Raw genomic sequence first — 20,280 nt, forward strand, 5'->3', positions numbered from 1 at the left:
TTTTTTAAGAGACAGGGTCTCCTTCTATCACCCAGGATGGAGCGCAGTGGCACAATCACATCTCACCGCAGCCTTGACTTACCATGCTCAAGCAATCTCCCCCACCTCAGCTTCCCAAGAACCTGGGATTACAGGCATGCATGATGCCTGGCTAATTTTTTCTATTTTTTTGTAGTGATGGGGTCTCCCTATATCAGCCAGGCTGGTCTCAAGCAATCCGCCTGCCTCAGTCTCCCAAAGTGCCGGGATTACAGGCATGAGCCACTGCGTCTGGCACTAACATTTTCATTTGGAAAAAAAAAAAAAAAAATGGTGCATTCTGACCTCATCACTTCCACAGACCTTGCAGTCTGCAAGGATGTGTGCTATGCTGATCTCTGAACTGGTTCTCTCCACCACCGCTCCTCACCTAGGCTACTGTGAGTCTTTTTGCTTCTGCTCTTTTCCCCATAGTTCCATAAAAATCATGTGTCTCCTCTGTTCAACACCCTCCAAGGACATCCTAAGGCAGAGAGGATAAAACCCAGACAAGCGCGACCTGCGTTGTCCTGCACCTGCTGACCCTACCGCCTACTCCAACCTCCTTCAAACGTGCCACCCAGACGCACTGGGCATTGCTTCTGGCGCTTGCCATTCCCCATACATCCCTCCAGAATGTACGTGGCATTCTCGCTCGCTTCATTCAGGCTTCTGCTCAAATGTCATCCCTTCTGAGAGCCCTTCCAAGGTACCCTGTGTAAATTGGCCATACCCTTTATGAAGAAAAGAATGAAAAGCTAAGACTCAGGGATGGGCTGCCAAGAGACTGTCTCAGCAATCAGTGAGTATACAGTGTGAAGAGAAGCAATGCCTTGAGTGAGCTAGACTACACTGTTAGTAACTGAAAGATGTCCCTTTCCTAACAGCCCACATGTTACAACTCCAAAAGGACAGATTCTAAAACGGCCACCCTACTTACTATTTTCCAGAGTATAAAGCAGAGTAAGGAAGATGTGAAAACTGGTCAGAATAAAGTAGTAACTGAAACCAAAATTTTTAATGGGACTATCTATCAAGAAGAGATTACTTGGTGTTTCTGCCTCCAGAGAGTTGAGTAAGCTTCTGCCAGACCCAGTCTTCCCTCAGATGACAGCTATAACCTCTGCACAAAAATCCCAAAAAAAGCAATTTCCAGAAGGCACTAGAGAGTCAACAAAAGACAACCAATTATGGAGGGGTGCTAAAATTCAGAGGGAGGGAATTACTGGTACAGGGAGAATTACTGTTGCTTTCACCCTGAGAGCAAGCCAGAGTTGGTACCAAGAAAGACCGCTAAAACTCTCACACGAAACCTATGGTCTTTCTGGCCTGTAAAGGAAATGTATAAGGTAACCATAGCCCCTAGAAAGAAAGGAGAAAAATTCAGAAAGGAGAAAGCCAGAGATGGGGAGCTCCAAGTTCTGTGTAGAAACTGCTCTGTCTCTGGCCCACCCCTAAGCCATGCATGCTTGGTGCAGGCTGTAAGCAGAGCAGCTACATACAAAATAACTCAACATGCGAGTGGCTATTCACAAGACAGGGCTTTTAGTCTGAGTCAATACAACTAACCACCTACGAAAACAAAAATATCAACACTTTCCAGAATAAACATCAAAGAAAACCATGCTGAGGCATACCACAAACTGCTGAAAACCAAATACAAAGAAAAAATTTCAAAAGTAGCCAGAGAAAACCACACCTTACATACAAGGAAACAAAAATCTGAAAACCACTGACATATTGTCAGAAACAACAGAGGCCTGGAAACAGTGGAACATCTGTCAGGTGCCATGAAAGTGGTGGTCCCCAACATAGTGGAGAGTTTTTCAAAAGCCTAGACTTCAAATCCTTTGGCATAACAATACTCTCTAGTTGGCTTTCATTAGGTATTTTGTTGTTGTGCTCCAGGAGCTAAGGGACCTGATTCACATGTTTACAAAATATACAAGAGCCAGGGAGAGAACAGACACCCACCATCGCCCCTCTGTTTGGTAGTCCTACCCCATTCAACGGGAGACCCATTTCAACGGGTGACACTTCCCCCATCTCTCTGCAAGTCCTGTCTCCTTGCCCCGCCACCATCCCATTCGTGCTGAAGTTTTCTTTACACAGAGCATTTGAAACAGGACTGTTCAAGGGTGGTGGCAATAAAGATCACCTTCTCTCTAAGCTAGATCTTTTTATGTAAGTAATTATTTAAAAGAATGAGGAATTTTAACATGTAAGTCCTATGGGGGACCCCTAAGACAATCCTTCTCCACTTAAAATAGCTGGGGCTCAATAGACTTCACAGCCCACAAACATCCAGCACTTATGCCTGTTGTTAGTGGGAACCTGAGCATAAGAGGAGCCCGTATTGCCCAGCACTTTCTGAAATGGCATGGAGGTTCCTGGGTAGATTCACTGATGCCTGGGAACCTTGGTTTAAGCTAGCATACTGAATTGGCTATATCTACATCCAGACAGAAAACCCACTCTAAGGTGTATCACAGTAGTGCCACTTTTCTATAGCTGAGAGAGCTACCAGTCTCTTTCTAGCTCTGATACCCAGGTACATCCAAGATGCCAGCAACTTCAACCGCAGGCCAGAACACCCGCCTCTCCCAGATACAAAGCACAACCAGAATATTTACAGGATGGAGTGAAATTCTCCATCTGAAGCTACTTCCTCTTTTTTAAAAGGATCAGAAAAAAAAAAACTTGTAATGCTAATATGAGAAAGCTGTTTAGAATGGCCTATTTGTAAAGTTTCTGGCATTTTCCAATTAGGTATTATTGCGATGGGCTGCCCAACAGTCAGGACAACTTATTTCCCATTAGAGTTGTTTAAAAAGGATTCATTCTGGTAAGTTCTCGATGAATTTCAGTCAACTGGGGTGGTACTAGCTTCTCTACATCCCTATCAAAATCAAAGAAAACTCAGGAAAAATGGAAAACAACGGCTTCTCTATTATTCCACTATTTGAGGAGCATCTACCTTTCACAGAGCAAATGCTTTTTTAATTTCAATGACAAAGTCGTAACAGAAAGAAAAAAAGTGAACTTTGAGAAGTCTATTAAAAAAACTCCCCATTTACAAAACTTTACTTAATAAAAAGGATTTATAACCCTACAGTCTTTGAATAGCTTCTGATTATAAATTCAATTAAATAAAAAGATTAGCAGCAGTAAGAAAAAATTTAAAGCAAAGAGGTACTTTGCACGGGAGAAAGTAGGCAGTAACAACTATGACACAAACAGAAATGATGTAGAGAGGATACAAGAAGCCTTTATGAGTGAAGTCAGTTAAAGCTGCCCACAGCATAGGCAAGACAAACATACTGGCTTCCATCTCCTTTAACATTAAGGGGTAAGAAGGAATCAAATAAGTGAGCACCTTTCTAGAATCCTTAGTTGTCTTATCTTAGATTCCTCTTTAACGCTGAGATCAAAAAAGCTAATTATCAAAGATCACAAAATGACTACTTAATCCCAGGTCTGTATCACTCCAAATCTCATACTTATTATACCATGCTGCTGCTTAGAAAAACAATTCAAATAAATTGGCTTCCCAATGAAATACACTTTTTAAAAAACTAGACTTCTAGCAATGTGTGGCCCATCAGACCTTTTGCCGGAAAGTAACTATATATGCAGCAGGTTAAATAGTTGGCAGTCTGCTTAAGACCTGCTCTAAGGCTGCACATTTAAGAGAGATGGTTGCCATCTCTCTTCTAGAATGCCAAGTTTCATTCTGAAGTGGATACACTCCTCAGAACTAAAGCCCTGTCCTACATATTTAGCTATTATTTTTCCTGTAAAATACAGCACCTAACCACAAGATGGAGTAAAGAATGAGAAAGAACCTACAAGACACCCTGGAAGGTTCCACAGGAGTTGGTTCTCCAACTCCAAAATATCAACCCCCAACCCCAGTCTTCCAAAAGACTTCTATGAATACCTGGAAAATGACACAGGCCTTCCTAAACCCTTTGGGAGGTGACTAAAGCTGCCGCTTCTGGAATCAGACATACTAAAGCTCGGCTTCTCCATTACTCACCATGATCTTGGGCAAATTCATTAACCTAAGCCTCAGCTCCCATATGAATAAGTTGAAGAAACAGTGATAATGATATGTCACAAAATGCTTATTATAGTGCCTAGATGCTAAGTGCTTCCTAAATGGTAGCTTATCATTATCATCATCATCTTGTTATGACATGGAAGAAGTCTATGGGATAACCGACAAGGTTTTGTATATTGAATATACAATCAGTTTCGGTTTTGGGGATCCTAGATTTAGGAAGTGAGTAACAGCAATAGAACTACCAAGGCTTGAAAAAGCAGCAAGCAAATCCTTCAGGAAGAAAGGAATCTATACAGTTTTTTCATGAGTATGCATGTATTCTCCTCTACTAGAAATCGCTAAAGTGAAGGAAGATGGAAAAGGGATTAAGAGTGAAACACTATTTCATGCACCAAAAGAAACTGTTCGTTTTTCTATTACCATGATGGGGACGCCAATGTCAGGCCACAGAAGGTCCTCTGATGGCAGCTTGGGAGAATTCCACACCACCACGACCTTGTTCAGGTAAGGGAGGCCGTTCAGCCTCTCTAAAGAGTTCATAAGCACTTCCTCCCGCTCATAAGTCAACATCACCACCGTGAACTGCTCTCGGGGAACATTGCCTCCAAGCGCTGCCTGAAACTCCTTGCCAGAACCCCCAGCTCCACCACCAATAGGCCGAAAGCCAGTCCCTGAGCCCAAGAATTTGGCCTCTGAGGGCAACACAGGGTCAAAGGGAGTGTGGGGGAAAAGATGGAAAGGCCCTGGGGCAGAGTTCCAGCTGCGGTAAAAGTCAGTGACAGTCAGAGTGAAATTGCGGAGGTATCTGGGTGAGGCGTAGGGCGGCTCCGTTTCCACTGGCCCCAGGTCCAGGTCCCCGTTGTCAGCCATGTTGGGGTCGGTTCCAGCCGCCTTGCCTGAACGGTGGGGGATCTCAGCTGCCGCCTCTTCCCGTATGGGAGCGGCTGGGATCTGGATGCGAGTCCTAATCATAGCCAGCACGGTATTAAAAATACTGTCAGCAGTGGAGAAGTAAGTCTCCCAGAGAAAGCGGCCTTGCCGCCTCATAGCCAGGAGGTCACTATCGGAGAGGCTTCTGAGCAGGAAATGAACCTCGGTAACACGAGGCTTGGGCACCACCAGGGCCGCCTCGTTCCACTGCAGCATGTCCTGGTAGGGAAGCTGGACCTGCTCCCCGAGCACCACCGGGACGGCACCAACTTCCAGGGCTTCAAAGAGCCGTGTTGCACACCCAGAGGAAATAACCAAGCGAGGGTCCCCAGGGGTGATGATGAGGGCGAAGGTGGAGAGCTTCAGCAATTCCAAGCGGTCCTCCCGCTCCCCACACAGTGCCCACTCAGTCGGCAGGCTGGGTTTGGGCTGGTTTTTGCAGGTGAATTCCACCAGGACCTGATCCAGCTTGCTGTCCTGCACCGCCTTCAGGGTGGCAATGATCCGGTCATCATAGTCAGCAGGAGGGTCGCCCTCCATTTCCTCTTCGAAGGAGCGGGCCTCCTGAAGGCTAGACCTCAGAGACTCAATCTTCTCGCCCTGGAAGGTGAAGAGATATTTCCGCTTCACCGGCACCTGTGGTGGGATTTCCATGAAGTTGGGCTCAGACATGGCATGGACCAGCGGCGATACAACCAAGTCAAAGCCAGGTCTGTACTGGACAGCGTAGAAGGTGGACTGGGCCACCATGGCACGGCCAGTACTGACGTTATATAGGAGGTTCTGTGTATCTGACTTACGCGACAGATTGATGATGACATGGTTGTGTCCATCTGTCCGCCAGTGTGGCAGGGAATGCAACTGCTTCTCCAGCTCAGCAGGCCGCAGCACCACCGGCTCCTGCATCTCTCCCACTAGTATCACGTAAAGGCAGGCAATGTCTGCGTTTTCTGTAACATAAACGTTAGCTCGTGCTGTCGCCTGAAAAGCCTGCTTGACCAAGGGATCCAGGTAGCTGCCAAAGACAAACTGGTCGCTGTCATAGACATAGACCGGGAAGCCAGAGGTGAGAGGGCAACGAGAATAATCAAAGCAGTTGTGCAGCCGGCAGCCCCGAGTGGCCTTCGGGGGAGGGAAGCCTGCATCGTCCTTCTCTGGGAGCAGTCGGATGGGCAGGGACAGCTTGGGCTGGTTCTGGGCCATGAGCTCCTTGTAGGAATGCTCGGTCTGGCTGATGACATTCTTCAGCTGGAGCAGGTCCTGCTTGGCATTCTCGATGCTCTTCTTACAGGCTTCGATCTTCAGATTCAGCTTGGCGATCTCGCTGTTCAGCTCTTGGCGCTTGGCCTCCAGCTGCAGGAGCTCTTCACTCACTGACTCCCGGATGCGGCACAGATCCAGCACGTGCTTCACCTCGCACAGCTCGTTCCCCACCCGGGGGCCAAAAATCCGCTTGCCTGCCTCATCAGCCTCATCCAGAGTGGTGAGGTAATAGTGGGCGATAAGCGGGAAGAAGACCAGGATGACAAAGAGCGTGAAGCTGAGCCACGTGAGGCGAATGCGGTTGGACCAGCGCAGCATGCAGGTCTGACCTCCGTTCCCCGCGCCCCCATTCCGCAGCATGGTATAGCCTGTCATGAGTCCTCTGCAGCCTGCCCCCCAGATCACGTCGGGTCACTCGCCATAACCATAGGTTGCTATTCCACAAAACGATCTGTTTCACTGATGCGTTTCCAGAAGAGTTAGTGTGCTCCCTGGACAAGGCACCAAATAAAATGGAAATTTCATTTTCCTCAGCTGCAGCTGAAATGGTCTCTGACCCTATTCCAGAAGATTTTAAGTTCTCGCTGTTGACCAAAGAACATGTCCTTAATCTTTATCAAACGGTAAAAGGAGCCACATTCTTGCTGCGATGAAAGGGAGGAAGTACCTGATGATGAAACCCAGAAAAAACACCCTGGAATCAGACAGACTTTTTCAACTGCCATAGCTCTTGTTTCTTGGCTTTGCTGACCAACAAGTATGCATACTGTCAATTCACAGTTATACAGTAATGGGTTAGAACAGAAATAAATGCCAGCTTCTTACAATGCCTTTGCCAACAATCAGGCCTGCAAAAGAAAGAGAACCATGTCAGTCTTGAAGAGATTGTGTTCAACACCCCACCACCATACATTTCTAGAAAATGCTTAAATCTTAGATGGAACAACAGCTAGAACACTGGTTGTGTCTCAAAGAACATTACAATGACAATGTAGAGATGCTGTTTGTTGTTTGGTATGGGTATTTTACTTGGGGTAATAAATAGATAAGTGCCCCCAAAAAGCTGCAGTTTACAACCCCTCCCCACTTCTTATTTAACTGGATCTAGAGCAGCATTACAGCCCTGTAACACAATGACCAAGTAAATTCACAGGACAAAGATGTCCACAGTCTCATTTTCTTATCTGTTCCATACCTGGGCATCATCTTTAGATGAAGAGAAGTGCCTTCCTAGCCAACTTGGGTAGTTTATGTTTACTCCTAACCTATAAGTCTTCTTTGGAAATACTTTACAAAAAAAGGCTCTGAAAAGCTCAATTTGTTCAATGTAGAGTTGAAAGGGTTGAAGAGAACTCTTTTGATCTGTATCCAGTAGTAGATGCAGTAATCCTGAGACAAAATGTATTTCCCAGTTTGCTTCTCATTTATCTTCCATTAGCAGACATCATGTGCTCTTTCTTAAAATATAAATAGTAACTTGCTCTTTTAGAAAGAACACTATACTTAGAAATGAGAGACATTCGTTCTCATTCTTTGCTGACAGATTTGCTATCAGACCTCGGTTTCCTAGTCTTCTAAAATGGAGATAGGGGCATGGAGACGGCAGTGCACCACAATGCTGTGACACAAAGTGCAGTGGACAGGAGGATGCTTGAAGCGACTCAGTCCCTCAACGACACTCCCAGCCCTGCTCTCTCACCAAGCTTCACTGCCACTGGCTACAGAGGCTTGCCACTTGCTTTCCCCCAAACTCAACAAAGTTGGAAGCAAACCATAATATTCTATGCCAGGGAATATTCCCAGTTTCTTTTTTCATTCTTCCAAAAAATATTCACCATACTCTTAACAGGGCTAAGACATGCTAAATATAACTGTCGGAGAATCTAAGATGTATAATCCTTGACCTCATGGAACTTCCTTCAGCCTAAGAGATAAGATATAAACAAACAAGGGTACATGTAGCATAAAATGAGTAGGAATTCACAGAGGCACAACCACTTTTTCTAGCCTCTACCTCTGTCAAAGATGTTTAACTATTAAAGGTGCTAAGAGTCTTCTCTCCTTTTACCATTTTATAAACATAATTTTAATTATTTTCAGAATAAAGATTTCTTAAAACATTCTAACATTTTTTCAAGTAACATGTGATTTCATTGTAACATTTGATATTAAATTTTAATCTGTCAATAAAATATAACAACAATTTCTAAAGAAAAGGGGACATTAGGCCAGGTATGGTGGCTCACGCCTGTAATCCCATTCTCACAGAAACCAATAAGAAAAACATTCTCACAGAAACCAATAATTCAACAGTGATTCAAAAGAATGCATCCCCACTAAATTCCCATCTCTTTTACTTTGGGAGGCCAAGGCGGGTAGATCACCTGAAGTCAGGAGTTTGAGACCAGCCTGGCTAACATGGCGAAACCCCATTTCTACTAAAAATACAAAATTAGCTGGGTGTGGTGGCACGCAACTATAATCCCAGCTACTCAGGAGGCTGAGGCAGGAGAATCACCTGAACCCGGGAGGCGGAGGTTGCAGTGAGCAGAGATCGCTCAATCGCACCCCAGCCTGGGCAACAAGAGTGAAACTCCATCTCTTAAAAAAAAAAAAAAAGAAAGAAAAGAGGGTATTAGAATTGGCTAAGAGCAAAGAATGAGAGGAGGGAAATGATGGTGTGAGTCACTTCGTCCATTAGAAAGAACACCTGACAAATCAGACCTAAAGTTGATGATAAAATTAATAAGTTTTAAGTATTTGGATAATCTAAACTTGGATAATTAGCAGCTGACCAAATACTCTAATTTACATTATCCTTGTGATTCAAATGTTTAAATCTCTTGCTTTCAGAAGAACCATCTTTGCACTTATGACCAAATTGTAACCAAGAAACAACAGAATGGAAGAAAAAGAAAAGAAAGTGTAAACACCGCAATCCAGCTGACTCATTCCTTCCTCACCATGTGTTTCAGGATCCTTCTTTCCTGACTTGTGTAGCATTACACCTCAGCACATGATTTCTTGAAAGAGTGAACCTCCAGGGCTTGCTCTCCTGATTAACAAAATAAAACAAAACAAAATAGAACAGTGACACGCTATTAGAAAAATACTCAATACTGAAAGTGCTATTAAAGAACTTATTTACTGTCCCCTATGAAAAGATGTCTCTCATGTATATGAGGTCACCGAATAATTTACTGTCCAAACAGACTCTTTGAAGTGGAAAGGTAGACTTTTAATAAACACACTGCGACAAGTGGTATACAAGGGGACTCTCGCAGGCAAACCATCCAGACAGACGTTACCTATTTATGTGCTCTAAGGTGGAATAAAACCAAACACTAAAATATGGAAAAGTCCTTACTTGTTGAAAGTATATACTGAGATATTTACAGATGAAATATTATTGGAATTTGCTTCAAAACAAACAGGATGAGGGTGGCGGGGAGTGTTTGCAGGTAGAAATGAACCCAAGATCAGCCGTGCGCTGACTGCTGTTGACAATGAATGATGGGTACCCATGGGGGCTTATTATATCAGGCTCTCTGCTTTTGCCTAGGTTTGAAATTTTCATACCAAAATTCAAAAGATACTACATACAGTGTCTAAACAGGGCTTTTAAAAAGTCATTTGGAGACTGACTATACTTAGTGTAATATTTCTAGTGCTACCAACTTACATATAAGCAGAGCTGAGAGTAGAAACAAACATTCTCACAGAAACCAATAATTCAACAGTGATTCAAAAGAATGCATCCCCACTAAATTCCCATCTCTTTTACTGGAGCCAGGCAAAAGCATCGTCCATGTCCAATAGCATTAGCATTCCTTCCTAAACAGCTAATTAAATTATTTCAAGCCAAAAGAAAAAGAATACCCTCAGAATCGCTTCTGTCATTTTCTGGAAAATGACAATAAATATATCAGCCTCTAGAAATAAATGTCACTGAAATAATGATAAGGAGCCACCTTCAGATTTTTTACTCCATATACAATGTACATGTCTAATTCATTCTCCGTCACCTGCCACAGCATTTCATGCTTAACTTGCCAGCTGGCCTCCATTCCTGCCCCTACAATGCACTCCACACACAGCGACCAGGACCATCTTGAAATGCGAGTCAGACCACACCTCCCCTCTCACTATTTTCAAGGCTGCCCAGTGTACTGCTGGGCCCCCCAGACCCATCTCAGTTACCATCACTGTTCCCCTTGCTCTCTCAGCTTCGGCCACACTGGCCTCCTCTTACTTCCTCAACTATGCCAAGCTTCTCGCTCTCACCTGTTTCGTCTGAAATGTTTTTCCCCAGGCTTCTGCCTGGCAGACTCTTTCTTATCCTTCAGGTCTCAACTTTCCTGGCATTCCCATTTAAAGTTGCCTTTCTTACTCCCTGATGCTCTCTGGCACTGACCCACTGATTTACTTCCTAGTATCTTTTAATTTCTTAATTCCCTCCCTTCCGCACCAAAGCCTAATCCTCAAGGGGAGGAACCCTTTGTGCTTGGATCACTGCTGCGTGGCCAGCACCCAGCCCAGTGTCCCGCACACTGTACACACTCTATAAATATTTGTTAAATAAATGAATCGTATCCCTGATCACTTCCTCATCCTACAAACTCTCAATTCTCCCCTGGACTTCCGTGAAGCTGTGCTTTTTTAGTGTTCCATCTACTTCCCTGACTCATCCTCCCTCTCTGCTTTGCTGGGACCCAGTCCTCCTACCTCATACTGAACGTGTTCCCCATGGCTCTCAACATAATGTTAATGAATCCACTAACAAATAATATATTGTATTGAATACACTGTAAACTATAGAGAGAGAACTTCAGAGCCAGGAAGCAGCTGGATGGCCATATGGACCTGCAGCTAGACTACCTGGCTCAGGACGTAGCTCAGCCTTGAGAATTTCGGAATGTTACATAATCTCCCTGAGCTCATTTCCTCCTTTGTAAAGTGAGGCTGAAAATCTCTGCCTACTGCCAGAGTTACTGCACAAATTAAGTAAGATATCATAGATGGTAGGGAAAAAAAAAAAAGGGAACATGGCGAAAACAGTGCTTAGAGGAAAATGTATGCATGAATTCTTATATTGAAGAAAAGTCTCGAGTCAATCACCTATGCTCCTCCTTCAAGAACCCAGAAAAAAACAAAATAAACCTAAAGAGTAGAAATCAACAAAATCAAAAACAGAAAAGCAGAAGAGAAAAAGCAAGAAAACAGAGGTTTGTCACTGGTTTGACAAACCTGCAAGAGTGACAAAGAAAAAAGGGAAAAGACACAAATTTCCAATAACAGTAATGAAACAGGGACTGTCACTGCAGGCCACAAACAACTCTACACACTTCAGTGAAATGGACCAACTCCTTGGAAAACACAAAGTACCACAACTCATCCAATAGGGAATAATCTGAATTCATTTTATAACTACTAAGTAAATTGACTTCATACTTTTAAAAATCCCAAAAAAGAAATCTCCAGTCCCAGATGATTTCACTGAAGAATTCTACTAAACATTTAAAGAAAACTAAACGCTGTCTCTTCCAGAGGAAGGAACACTTCCCAGTTCATTTTACAAACCTAGCATTGCCCTGACACCAAAGCCAAAGACAGTACTAAAAAAAAAAGAACACCACAAGCCAGGCACTGCGGCTCACATCTATAATCCCAGCACTCCGGAAGGCTGAGGGGAGAGGATGGCCTGAGACCAGCCCTGGCAACACAGTGAGACCCCACCATCTCCACCAAAAAAAAAAAAAAAAAAATTAAATTAGCCAGGCATGGTCCCAGCTACTCGAAAGGCTGAGGTGGGAGGTGAGATCACACCTGGGTGACAGAGCAAGACTGTCTCAAAAAAAAAAAAAAAAAAAAAAAAACAAAGAAAACTACAAAAAAATCTCTCATGAATATAGACACAAAAAAACTCAACACAATATTAGGGACAGAATTCAGCAATATATAAAAAGAATCCCATTATATTGCATTTAAGTAGGGAAGTCTTAAGTATTTTAATATAGTTAATCCTATCCAGAAGCATTAAAAAGTCTCTCCACTTACACCTTCATTTCTCCTATCAAAGTGTCTTGCATTCTCACCCATGCTGTGCACCTCATAGTAAGTCAGTCTGCATTTTACACTTCCTGCCCATGCCCTCTCCTGGTTCTCTTTCTCTGACCCCTTTTCACTGCTCCCCAAATGTAGCTGTTCCCGCAGGCTTGTCCTCGACCTCTTCTCTGCCTTCACCTCCCAGAACTTGCCAGTGAACTTTGGTTAGCCCCCGATTGGCTGACTCTCAAATTTACTTTTCCCATCTTCACCTCCCTCCTGATATCCTTTTTCCAGTGGCCAGCAACACAGCCATCTACACGTCAAAGGTCCAGTGGCAGTAAGCACATCTTCTATGACTAGAAGGGGATCATGACAGTGTCTTCTCCAGGGGGAAAAAAATTAAAATAGTTGTATACAGAGATTTATCATTCAGATTGTGTCCAGCGTTCTACCTTTACTCTTTTCCCTTATCAGACATTTTTGCTGACAAATACAAAGTAGAAGTCTCTATCTGCTAGCTATTCACTGAAGGGCTGAACCAAGCTGTAGCCCTGGAAAGCTACAATGTAATCACTCTGTTCCAGAGTCTGAGCAGTGGGCTGAGAAGTCGGGGCTCAGAGTTCCAATCCAGAACTATGCACGTGCTGGTGTTCCCCTTCACCTTCTCGCCCCTCCACCTCCAAGTACCAGGACCCTCCTCCTCTCGCATCCCTTATCTCAATAGCAAACTGCGGTTATCAGCAGAAACATTACTCACGGCCTTGCTTTCAAGAGTTTGTTGATATAACAACCATCCTACGGACTTGACTTTTCTCCTTGTAAAACAAAAACACTGATATTGAAACTTCCCATTGCGGATCTGGGATATGTCTCTATTTAGGTCTTCTTTCGTGTCTTTTAATAAACCTGTATAATTTTATATGCAGAAAATTATCAGACTACAATGCAGCTCCGAAAGAAAGAAAAAAAGTTAAACTACACTAAAACACTCACCTGGAGAGACAGGAGGCGCAACGGGGAAGAATGGAGTCACTGCTCATCTGGCTATTATGCCTTCCGCGTGGAAGGTATGAAGGGCGAACAGAGCGAGAACAGAGAGGCTAGACGCTTTCCAGATGTTCCCAGTGAAACCTTCAATGGCCTCTAATACCTTCAATAACTATGATAATAGCTAACAGGTATTGAATGCTCACTATATGCCGGGTTAAACCTATTACCACATATTCCTCAACACACTCACTTAATCCCCACAACAATCTCGTGAAGTGGGTTTACTGTTATTCCTGCTCTGTACATGAGGAAACCAAAGCACAGAGGGTAATTAGCCATAAGTCACCCTTGTTATGTGGTGAAACTTGAATTCAAACCAAAGCAAGCTGACTGTAAGGCTCATACCTTTAATGCCTTAATTATGTTACACTGTCTATATTAATTCAAGTAACAATGCAAGCATGCACACACACATGCCTATCATGTGTATTTTTACATTCTCCATATCACTGCTACTCCACTGTAACCACGAATAATAATTACAATTGAAACACATAATAGGCCGGGCGCGGTGGCTCAAGCCTGTAATCCCAGCACTTTGGGAGGCCGAGACGGGCGGATCACGAGGTCAGGAGATCGAGACCATCCTGGCTAACACTGTGAAACCCCGTCTCTACTAAAAAATACAAAAAACTAGCCGGGCGAGGTGGCGGGCGCCTGTAGTCCCAGCTACTCGGGAGGCTGAGGCAGGAGAATGGCGTAAACCCGGGAGGCGGAGCTTGCAGTGAGCTGAGATCCGGCCACTGCACTCCAGCCCAGGCGACAGAGTGAGACTCCGTCTCAAAAAAAAAAAAAAAAAAAAAGAAACACATAATATTCCTCCAAAACCGAAAGTCAACACTATATTCAAAGTATCTACCTGCTAAAGAGAATAGCAGACTTAGAGCAAAATATGTTTGCCAGTGTGCCTTTGACCCACCTGTATATCTGTGCTTATAGTACTATTTTCTCTTTTTCATTTAGGTCAAAATAGGCCCATCAAGTGGCAGAACTCCATGACAACCCAGGTGCGGGTTCTACAGAGCTGTCTGCACGCTGCCGCCATTGCTGCCATCACCAGGAGCTCTTCCAATTAGGTAGAGAGTTCTCCACAGGAAACCATTTCAATGAGGTCGTTGAAAGCAGTATTTCAGAGGATTGTTTTGTTTTTAAGTACTAACAACCCAAAAAAAAAATCATTTCCTGATTTCCTTACTAAGTACAGGCATGACAAACAGCCTGTCAAGGCAAGACAGTACCTAGTTCGTGAAGTCAGGAAGTATGTTAATAAGCACTAAAACACATTTCCCAATGCTATCACTGATTTGTCTTCTGTTTAAAAAAAAAGGCACTTCCCAGGGAAGCTAATTGTAGACAAAGAGTAAACTGTAAGAACTACATATAGACACTTCCCAAGTTACAGGAGACCAAGGCCCTATGTTTTCACAATCCAATGACCACAGTGGTTTCTTACTGGATAACTTAGCCTGGATCAAAAAAAGGGAACTAGAACATCCTCAGCAATTAAAAAACAAAATGAAGTGTGAAAAACTGGTTGTGCCTTGACCTACTGACTCGAGAGTGAAGATTATGATGCAACCAGAGAACCGGAGTTTGAGCCACCCTTATGGCTGTTAGAAAAGGAAAACAAGTTATTCTTTGGGCTTAAGAGCAGATTTCTAAATCCCGAGGTGTTCCACAAACACCACTAGCAGACAAATCACAAAATACAAAAGCAACTCATCAATAAGTGGTGCGCATTCCTTCCGCTGCTCAATATATAGATACTAAAAAGGAAAATGAGGCTATTGATTACCCTAAGTCATCTATTTGGCAACAAACCTGAGCCCAGAAGTCTCAACTCGCTAAGTCCTCAATTTGAAAATTATGCCATTGCCTTATCTGTTTCCCTTCCCACTAGTTTGCTAATGTCCCACAAATCCAAATCGTATTGTCTTACCAGTCAGTTTAACTAGGTGTAAAAATCAGATTCACCACTTAAGAATTTTTTCAAATAATAAACGGTGACCCGAGCTACTTTAACTAAATCGGAATTCCTAGGTGTGGGGGCCAAACCCCTGCAGTTTGACAAAGTTCCCAGGTGATTTTAATGCAGAGCACACAACCCTAACTCCAAAACCAGTGGTCTAATGAAGAACTGATAGTAATGGAGATTCAGATTGATGGCAGCTGAATCAATGTAATTGAAGACCGCTAAGGAAGACAAACAGCACCATCCCTTAGCTAACGCAGAGAGTCCGCACTACAATGCACCACACACCCTTGGAAGATGGGGAGAAGAGGGCTTCATCATAATTGCTACTGATTTATATTTACAGTGTGCTAGGCACAGTACTCTAGATAACACACTTCACACATATTATCTCATTTCAATCAGCCACATGGGATTACTGTCATTCCCACTTCACCGATGAAGCAGTGGCATATCACTGAGGCTAGGAAACTTGTTCAATGCAATACAGCAACCAAGTTACAAATCCAGGTCTGTATCACCTACAGCCCTGTATACTGCTTCTCACTTATCTACCATTTGTTTACTTAGAGGATTCATTTTGTCTTAATTCATTTTACAATCAATATGTATTACTTTTGTAATTAAAAATATTACCTTGTTGCAATCTTTTTTAAAAAACACCTCATTACATTTTTCAATAAATAATGTGACACATCTACTTGGAAAAAAAAAGTCAGATTACTGCATGACAAACCAAATCCAAAAATAAGTTCCAGATGCATTCAAGAGTTAATTATAATAAATGAACTGTAACAAGAAAAGGAAAACATACATGTAATTTCATCTCAAGTTAAGTATAGCCACTTTTCCAGGAATCCAAGCAAAATTAAAATCCAGAAATATTCAACAGGTTTGACTCTATAAGAATCAAAGGATTCTATGTATTCAGAAGGGACAAAAAGCTTAAATTTGATTAAAAACTGGGAAGCCTGCGCAATATGACAGAATTTTAAAAAGGCAATCAACAGTGGTCAACGGATATAAACAAGAAGTTACACAAAAAAGGGTTCAAGTGATAAACAGGTTTATATATTTAACCTTCCTAGCGATCAAAGAAACGCACATTTCAAACAAGATATTGTGGTATTTTCCACTAATAAATCATCAAAGAATCGTAAAATTATAATATCTGGTGCTAAGCAGGATCCAGGGTAAACATTCCCACACTTGGCTGCTGGGATTGCAAATTGGCACACCTTTCTGGAGCACAAGTTGGCAGTAATAGAAACACTGAAACTGTGCCTGTCCTCTTTCCCTGTAATTCTATCCCAGAAATTATTCTTAAAGAATCATGAGTGAGAAAAAAGACTTAACTTTCAAAATGTTCATACTAAAACATTAAAATAAAGTGATTAAAGTACAGTACAACTCTGAACTATGCTGGTTGCCACAATGTGGCAGGTACTCTTGTGTCAGTAAAAAGGTAAACTGAAAAGTAATTTGCCATTTGTAAGAAAAAAACCTTCAAAATTTTCTTATCTCTGATTCAGCAATTTCACTTTCTAGGAATGTATTTTAGGTGAGCAAGATTTGTATATAAAGATGCAATCACCTCATTATTCTTTATCATCTATATAAAATATATAAATTAAATGTCCAAGACTAGGAGCAAAGTTAAACAATGTGTGACTGTCGCTGATATGACTATCATACCATTAGGAAGCTTTTCAATGGTTTTAAATAAAATGAAAAGATGTGTTCACAATATAATGCTAACCGGAAAAATACAGATTCAAAGCCATATTACGCCATATAACAAGTTTAAAATGCATATGTATATATTTCTGAATAGAAAAACAGAAGCAAAAGCACCAACAGAGGCACTTCTAGATTGTGAAATTATAGGTGATTTCTGCATTCTTCCTATCTTTCTCACTCTCCCTCCTAAAATGAGATGCATCATTTTCATAAGGGCTGGGTAGAGATGCAGAAACAAGGTTTTTAAATACGGTCTTCAGATGGATTTTGCTAACTTATTCTCAGAACAGTCAACTTAGTATACAAGTGCCTAGAGTATAAAGTAATCTCTAACGCTTTCCGCTTCTCCAAAACACATGATTTTTATTTTATGCTGTGGAGGCATACAATTGATGTCGTTAGTGCCCTGGGCCTCCCTGAATGAGACAGGGAAAGTGAGGCAAGTTTGCTAAGCCATGCATAAATCAGTTTTTGGCTTTTTTTTTTTTTTTTTTTTAAGAGACGGGGTCTTACTATGATGTTGCTCAAGCTGATCCTGAACTCCTGGACTCAAGGTGAGTGCTGGGATCACAGGTGTGAGCCACTGTGCCCAGCCTTAAATCAACTTATGACTCGGGCATCCTCCTTCACCCCTCGTGGGTGAATTCAGCTTGAGATGCTTTACCATCCCATCATCATTACCATCTTTCTGATTCATCAGGTCCCCTAACTTCCCAATTCCTCCTTCTTGACTCACAAGCTCCTTATCCTTTGTTAACTCATAAATTAAGGGGTTAGACCAGATGACCTCAAAGATCCTTTTAGACTCTAGGCCCTCACTGACTGACAATTGTCTTGCTCTCAGAAAGCACAAAAACATGTTTTACTGTGGGGAAAATTTCACCACCCTATCTACTCAAGGCAGCAAGGCCATTCCCAAGACCTCCTTCTCGTTTCACCTCCAAGATTTCAAGCATAAGGCTTTCCTTAAGGCCCCTCTTAATTTTCCACAGACTCCATTAATAATTTGGGATCCCATCAACTATTTTCTGCATTTGAAGCCACTGTGCTTTTTATATTTTACAGCTCTATTTCAGAAACAAAGGAAGCCGGATGCTGCGGCTCACGCCTATAATCCCAGCACTTTGGGAAGCCAAGGTAGGTGGAAGTTCAAGACCAGCCTGGCCAACATGGTGAAACCCCATCTCTACTGAAAATACAAAATTACCCGGGTGTGGTGGCGTGCACCTGTAATGCCAGCTACTCGGGAGGCTGAGGCAGGATAATTACTTGAACCTGGGAAGCGGAAGTTTCCAGTCAGCTGAGATCATGCCATTGCACTCCAGCCTGGGTGAAAAAAGCGAGACTGTCTCAAAGAAAAAAGAAAAGAAAAACAAAGGAAGGAAGCCATGCTGGAAAGAGTACATCAAAATTGCTGAAAAAACATTTAAAAGTAAGTTGGAGAAGAGGTTTGAAAGGGAAAGCAGTCAACAAAGCAAACATTCAGGACGTTAACCATTAATGTTATTGACCAGTCCAAAAGGTACTGGACACAGCCAAATGAAGGAATATACCAAAGGAAAGGCATGTGTGTGTGAGGGGTGGCGCTCTAAGGCAGGCACCCGCCAAGTGGCAGCTGTCTGCTTTTGTAGATAAAGTTTCACTGGAATACAGCTTTGCTCACTCCGTTATGGATTCCGTTTGTATGGCTGCATATAGTGGGCATTCTTATATATTATGTATATGATGCTTTCACTCTCCAACAGACTCTACAGTTCATCTTCCCATGGCTCCACTTCTAGACTTTTAATGGGTCATTTGGGTGTGAGTAGTATCCCACACTGCACTTTATGGCCTAAGTGTGGGAGAAGGAAGTATGTTAGTAATGAGTCTCCACATTCCTCTTCTATTTTCGAGATCACAGGTTTTTTAAATCCTGCTTCTCTTCTCCCTAGTAACATCACCCAAGAGGTCTGAATGATTGAAAATTTAAAAGGACTGTGCAACTGATTCCGCCAAGAAAAGAAAAGATGAAGCTTACAGGTGAGCCCACCTCTGTCCCTCGGGAGCTCATAAACTCACTCTGCCTGGGCTATGCTATTTCCATGAAACCTCCAAGAAAGTGAAAAATCCTTTCTTCCCTCTTAGTCAACTGCCCTATCACTGAAAGTCTTCGAAATGATAGTTGCCGAAATGAAGAGGTAACAAAAATAAAACAGAAATATGTTAACAGAAGTTTTCTGAGCTAAACTTAATAACCAGCGAATGGAGTGGGCAGTTTTAAGACGTTTTGAAAGGTCCTGGTTTCATATTCCTTGCCTCACTCTACAGTAACGTGCCAAGGCACTCGAACTTTACCAAGAGTAGATCTGGTGGGACCTTCATTTTTTCTCCTAACACCAGAGTCAGAGTCTACAATAGGGAATCCCTCCCACCGTCCTCCAGAAGACCACCAGTCTCAACTGGGACAGGGACTCCGCATCACTCCTGCACCCCCTCATCACCCATAACCCTCCAATCCACAGCTGGCCTAGGGTCCTGCGGAAAAGAACCGGTCTCTGTCTAGTCTAAGACATTCTTCTGCTGGCTTCAAACCACTCTCTGGACTTGCCCTCTCTCCTAAAAATACATTTCCCATGCTCAGCCTGGCCCCTGACTTACTTGTCTCCAAACTGTTCACTTAAAATCTTTTTACTCCAAGATCAAAACTGAGGCCTAATCACTGAAAGATCCCAACTACACACCAAATCTTAACAGGGCTGTCCCCCACTAGAAAAGCCAGAGGTGGAGGGATACAGACATATGCCTGTCAATCACTTGTTAGGTAGGTATGCCCCTCACATCTGGATATTAAACACATTTCCGGAAGTCAGAAGAGCCACAATTCCGACTCCTCCAGAAAGCATTTAGTTAAGCTAGATTCTCTCATGCTCGTGAGTTCTTATGATTCTTCGGGCCCCCCACAGGCAAAAGAATGGGAAATTCCCACAGGATAAGGTATTTTTAACACACCAAATAACAGTTTAAGAAAACAGTTCGTTCATCACAAAATACTTAAAAGTCCCTCTGCTAAATAGCAAGTCGCTGAAAAGGCTTCGCTCCAGACTCTGTGCCCCGTTGTTACTATACCAGCACACAGGTCACAGATAGTCACTGTATCAGAATGCAGGACTCGCTGCCGAATAAAATACAGAACACTGCAGAGTCTGCATGG

The 20,280-nt window shown here is 42.8% G+C and overlaps 1 protein-coding gene across 5 annotated transcripts in view; it reads right to left on the minus strand.

Moving 5' to 3' along the window:
* EXTL3 (exostosin like glycosyltransferase 3) overlaps positions 1-20,280 on the minus strand; it is a 136,820-nt gene that overhangs the window by 32,635 nt on the left and 83,905 nt on the right. For 4 of the 5 annotated variants that reach the window (XM_017884722.1, XM_017884731.1, XM_017884712.1 and 1 more), the window contains exons 2-3: positions 9,241-9,332; positions 4,505-7,125 (exon numbers count right to left, since the gene is read on the minus strand). In XM_017884722.1, coding sequence (XP_017740211.1) covers positions 4,505-6,652 — 2,148 coding nt within the window. In that variant the 5' untranslated portion in view covers positions 6,653-7,125; positions 9,241-9,332. The remainder of the gene's footprint in view (positions 1-4,504; positions 7,126-9,240; positions 9,333-20,280) is intronic. The other variant, XM_017884751.1, reaches the window with a different exon arrangement.

The sequence above is a fragment of the Rhinopithecus bieti genome, unplaced genomic scaffold, assembly GCF_001698545.2.
Source record: "Rhinopithecus bieti isolate Rb0 unplaced genomic scaffold, ASM169854v2 scaffold_315, whole genome shotgun sequence".
NCBI classification, from domain to species: domain Eukaryota; kingdom Metazoa; phylum Chordata; class Mammalia; order Primates; family Cercopithecidae; genus Rhinopithecus; species Rhinopithecus bieti.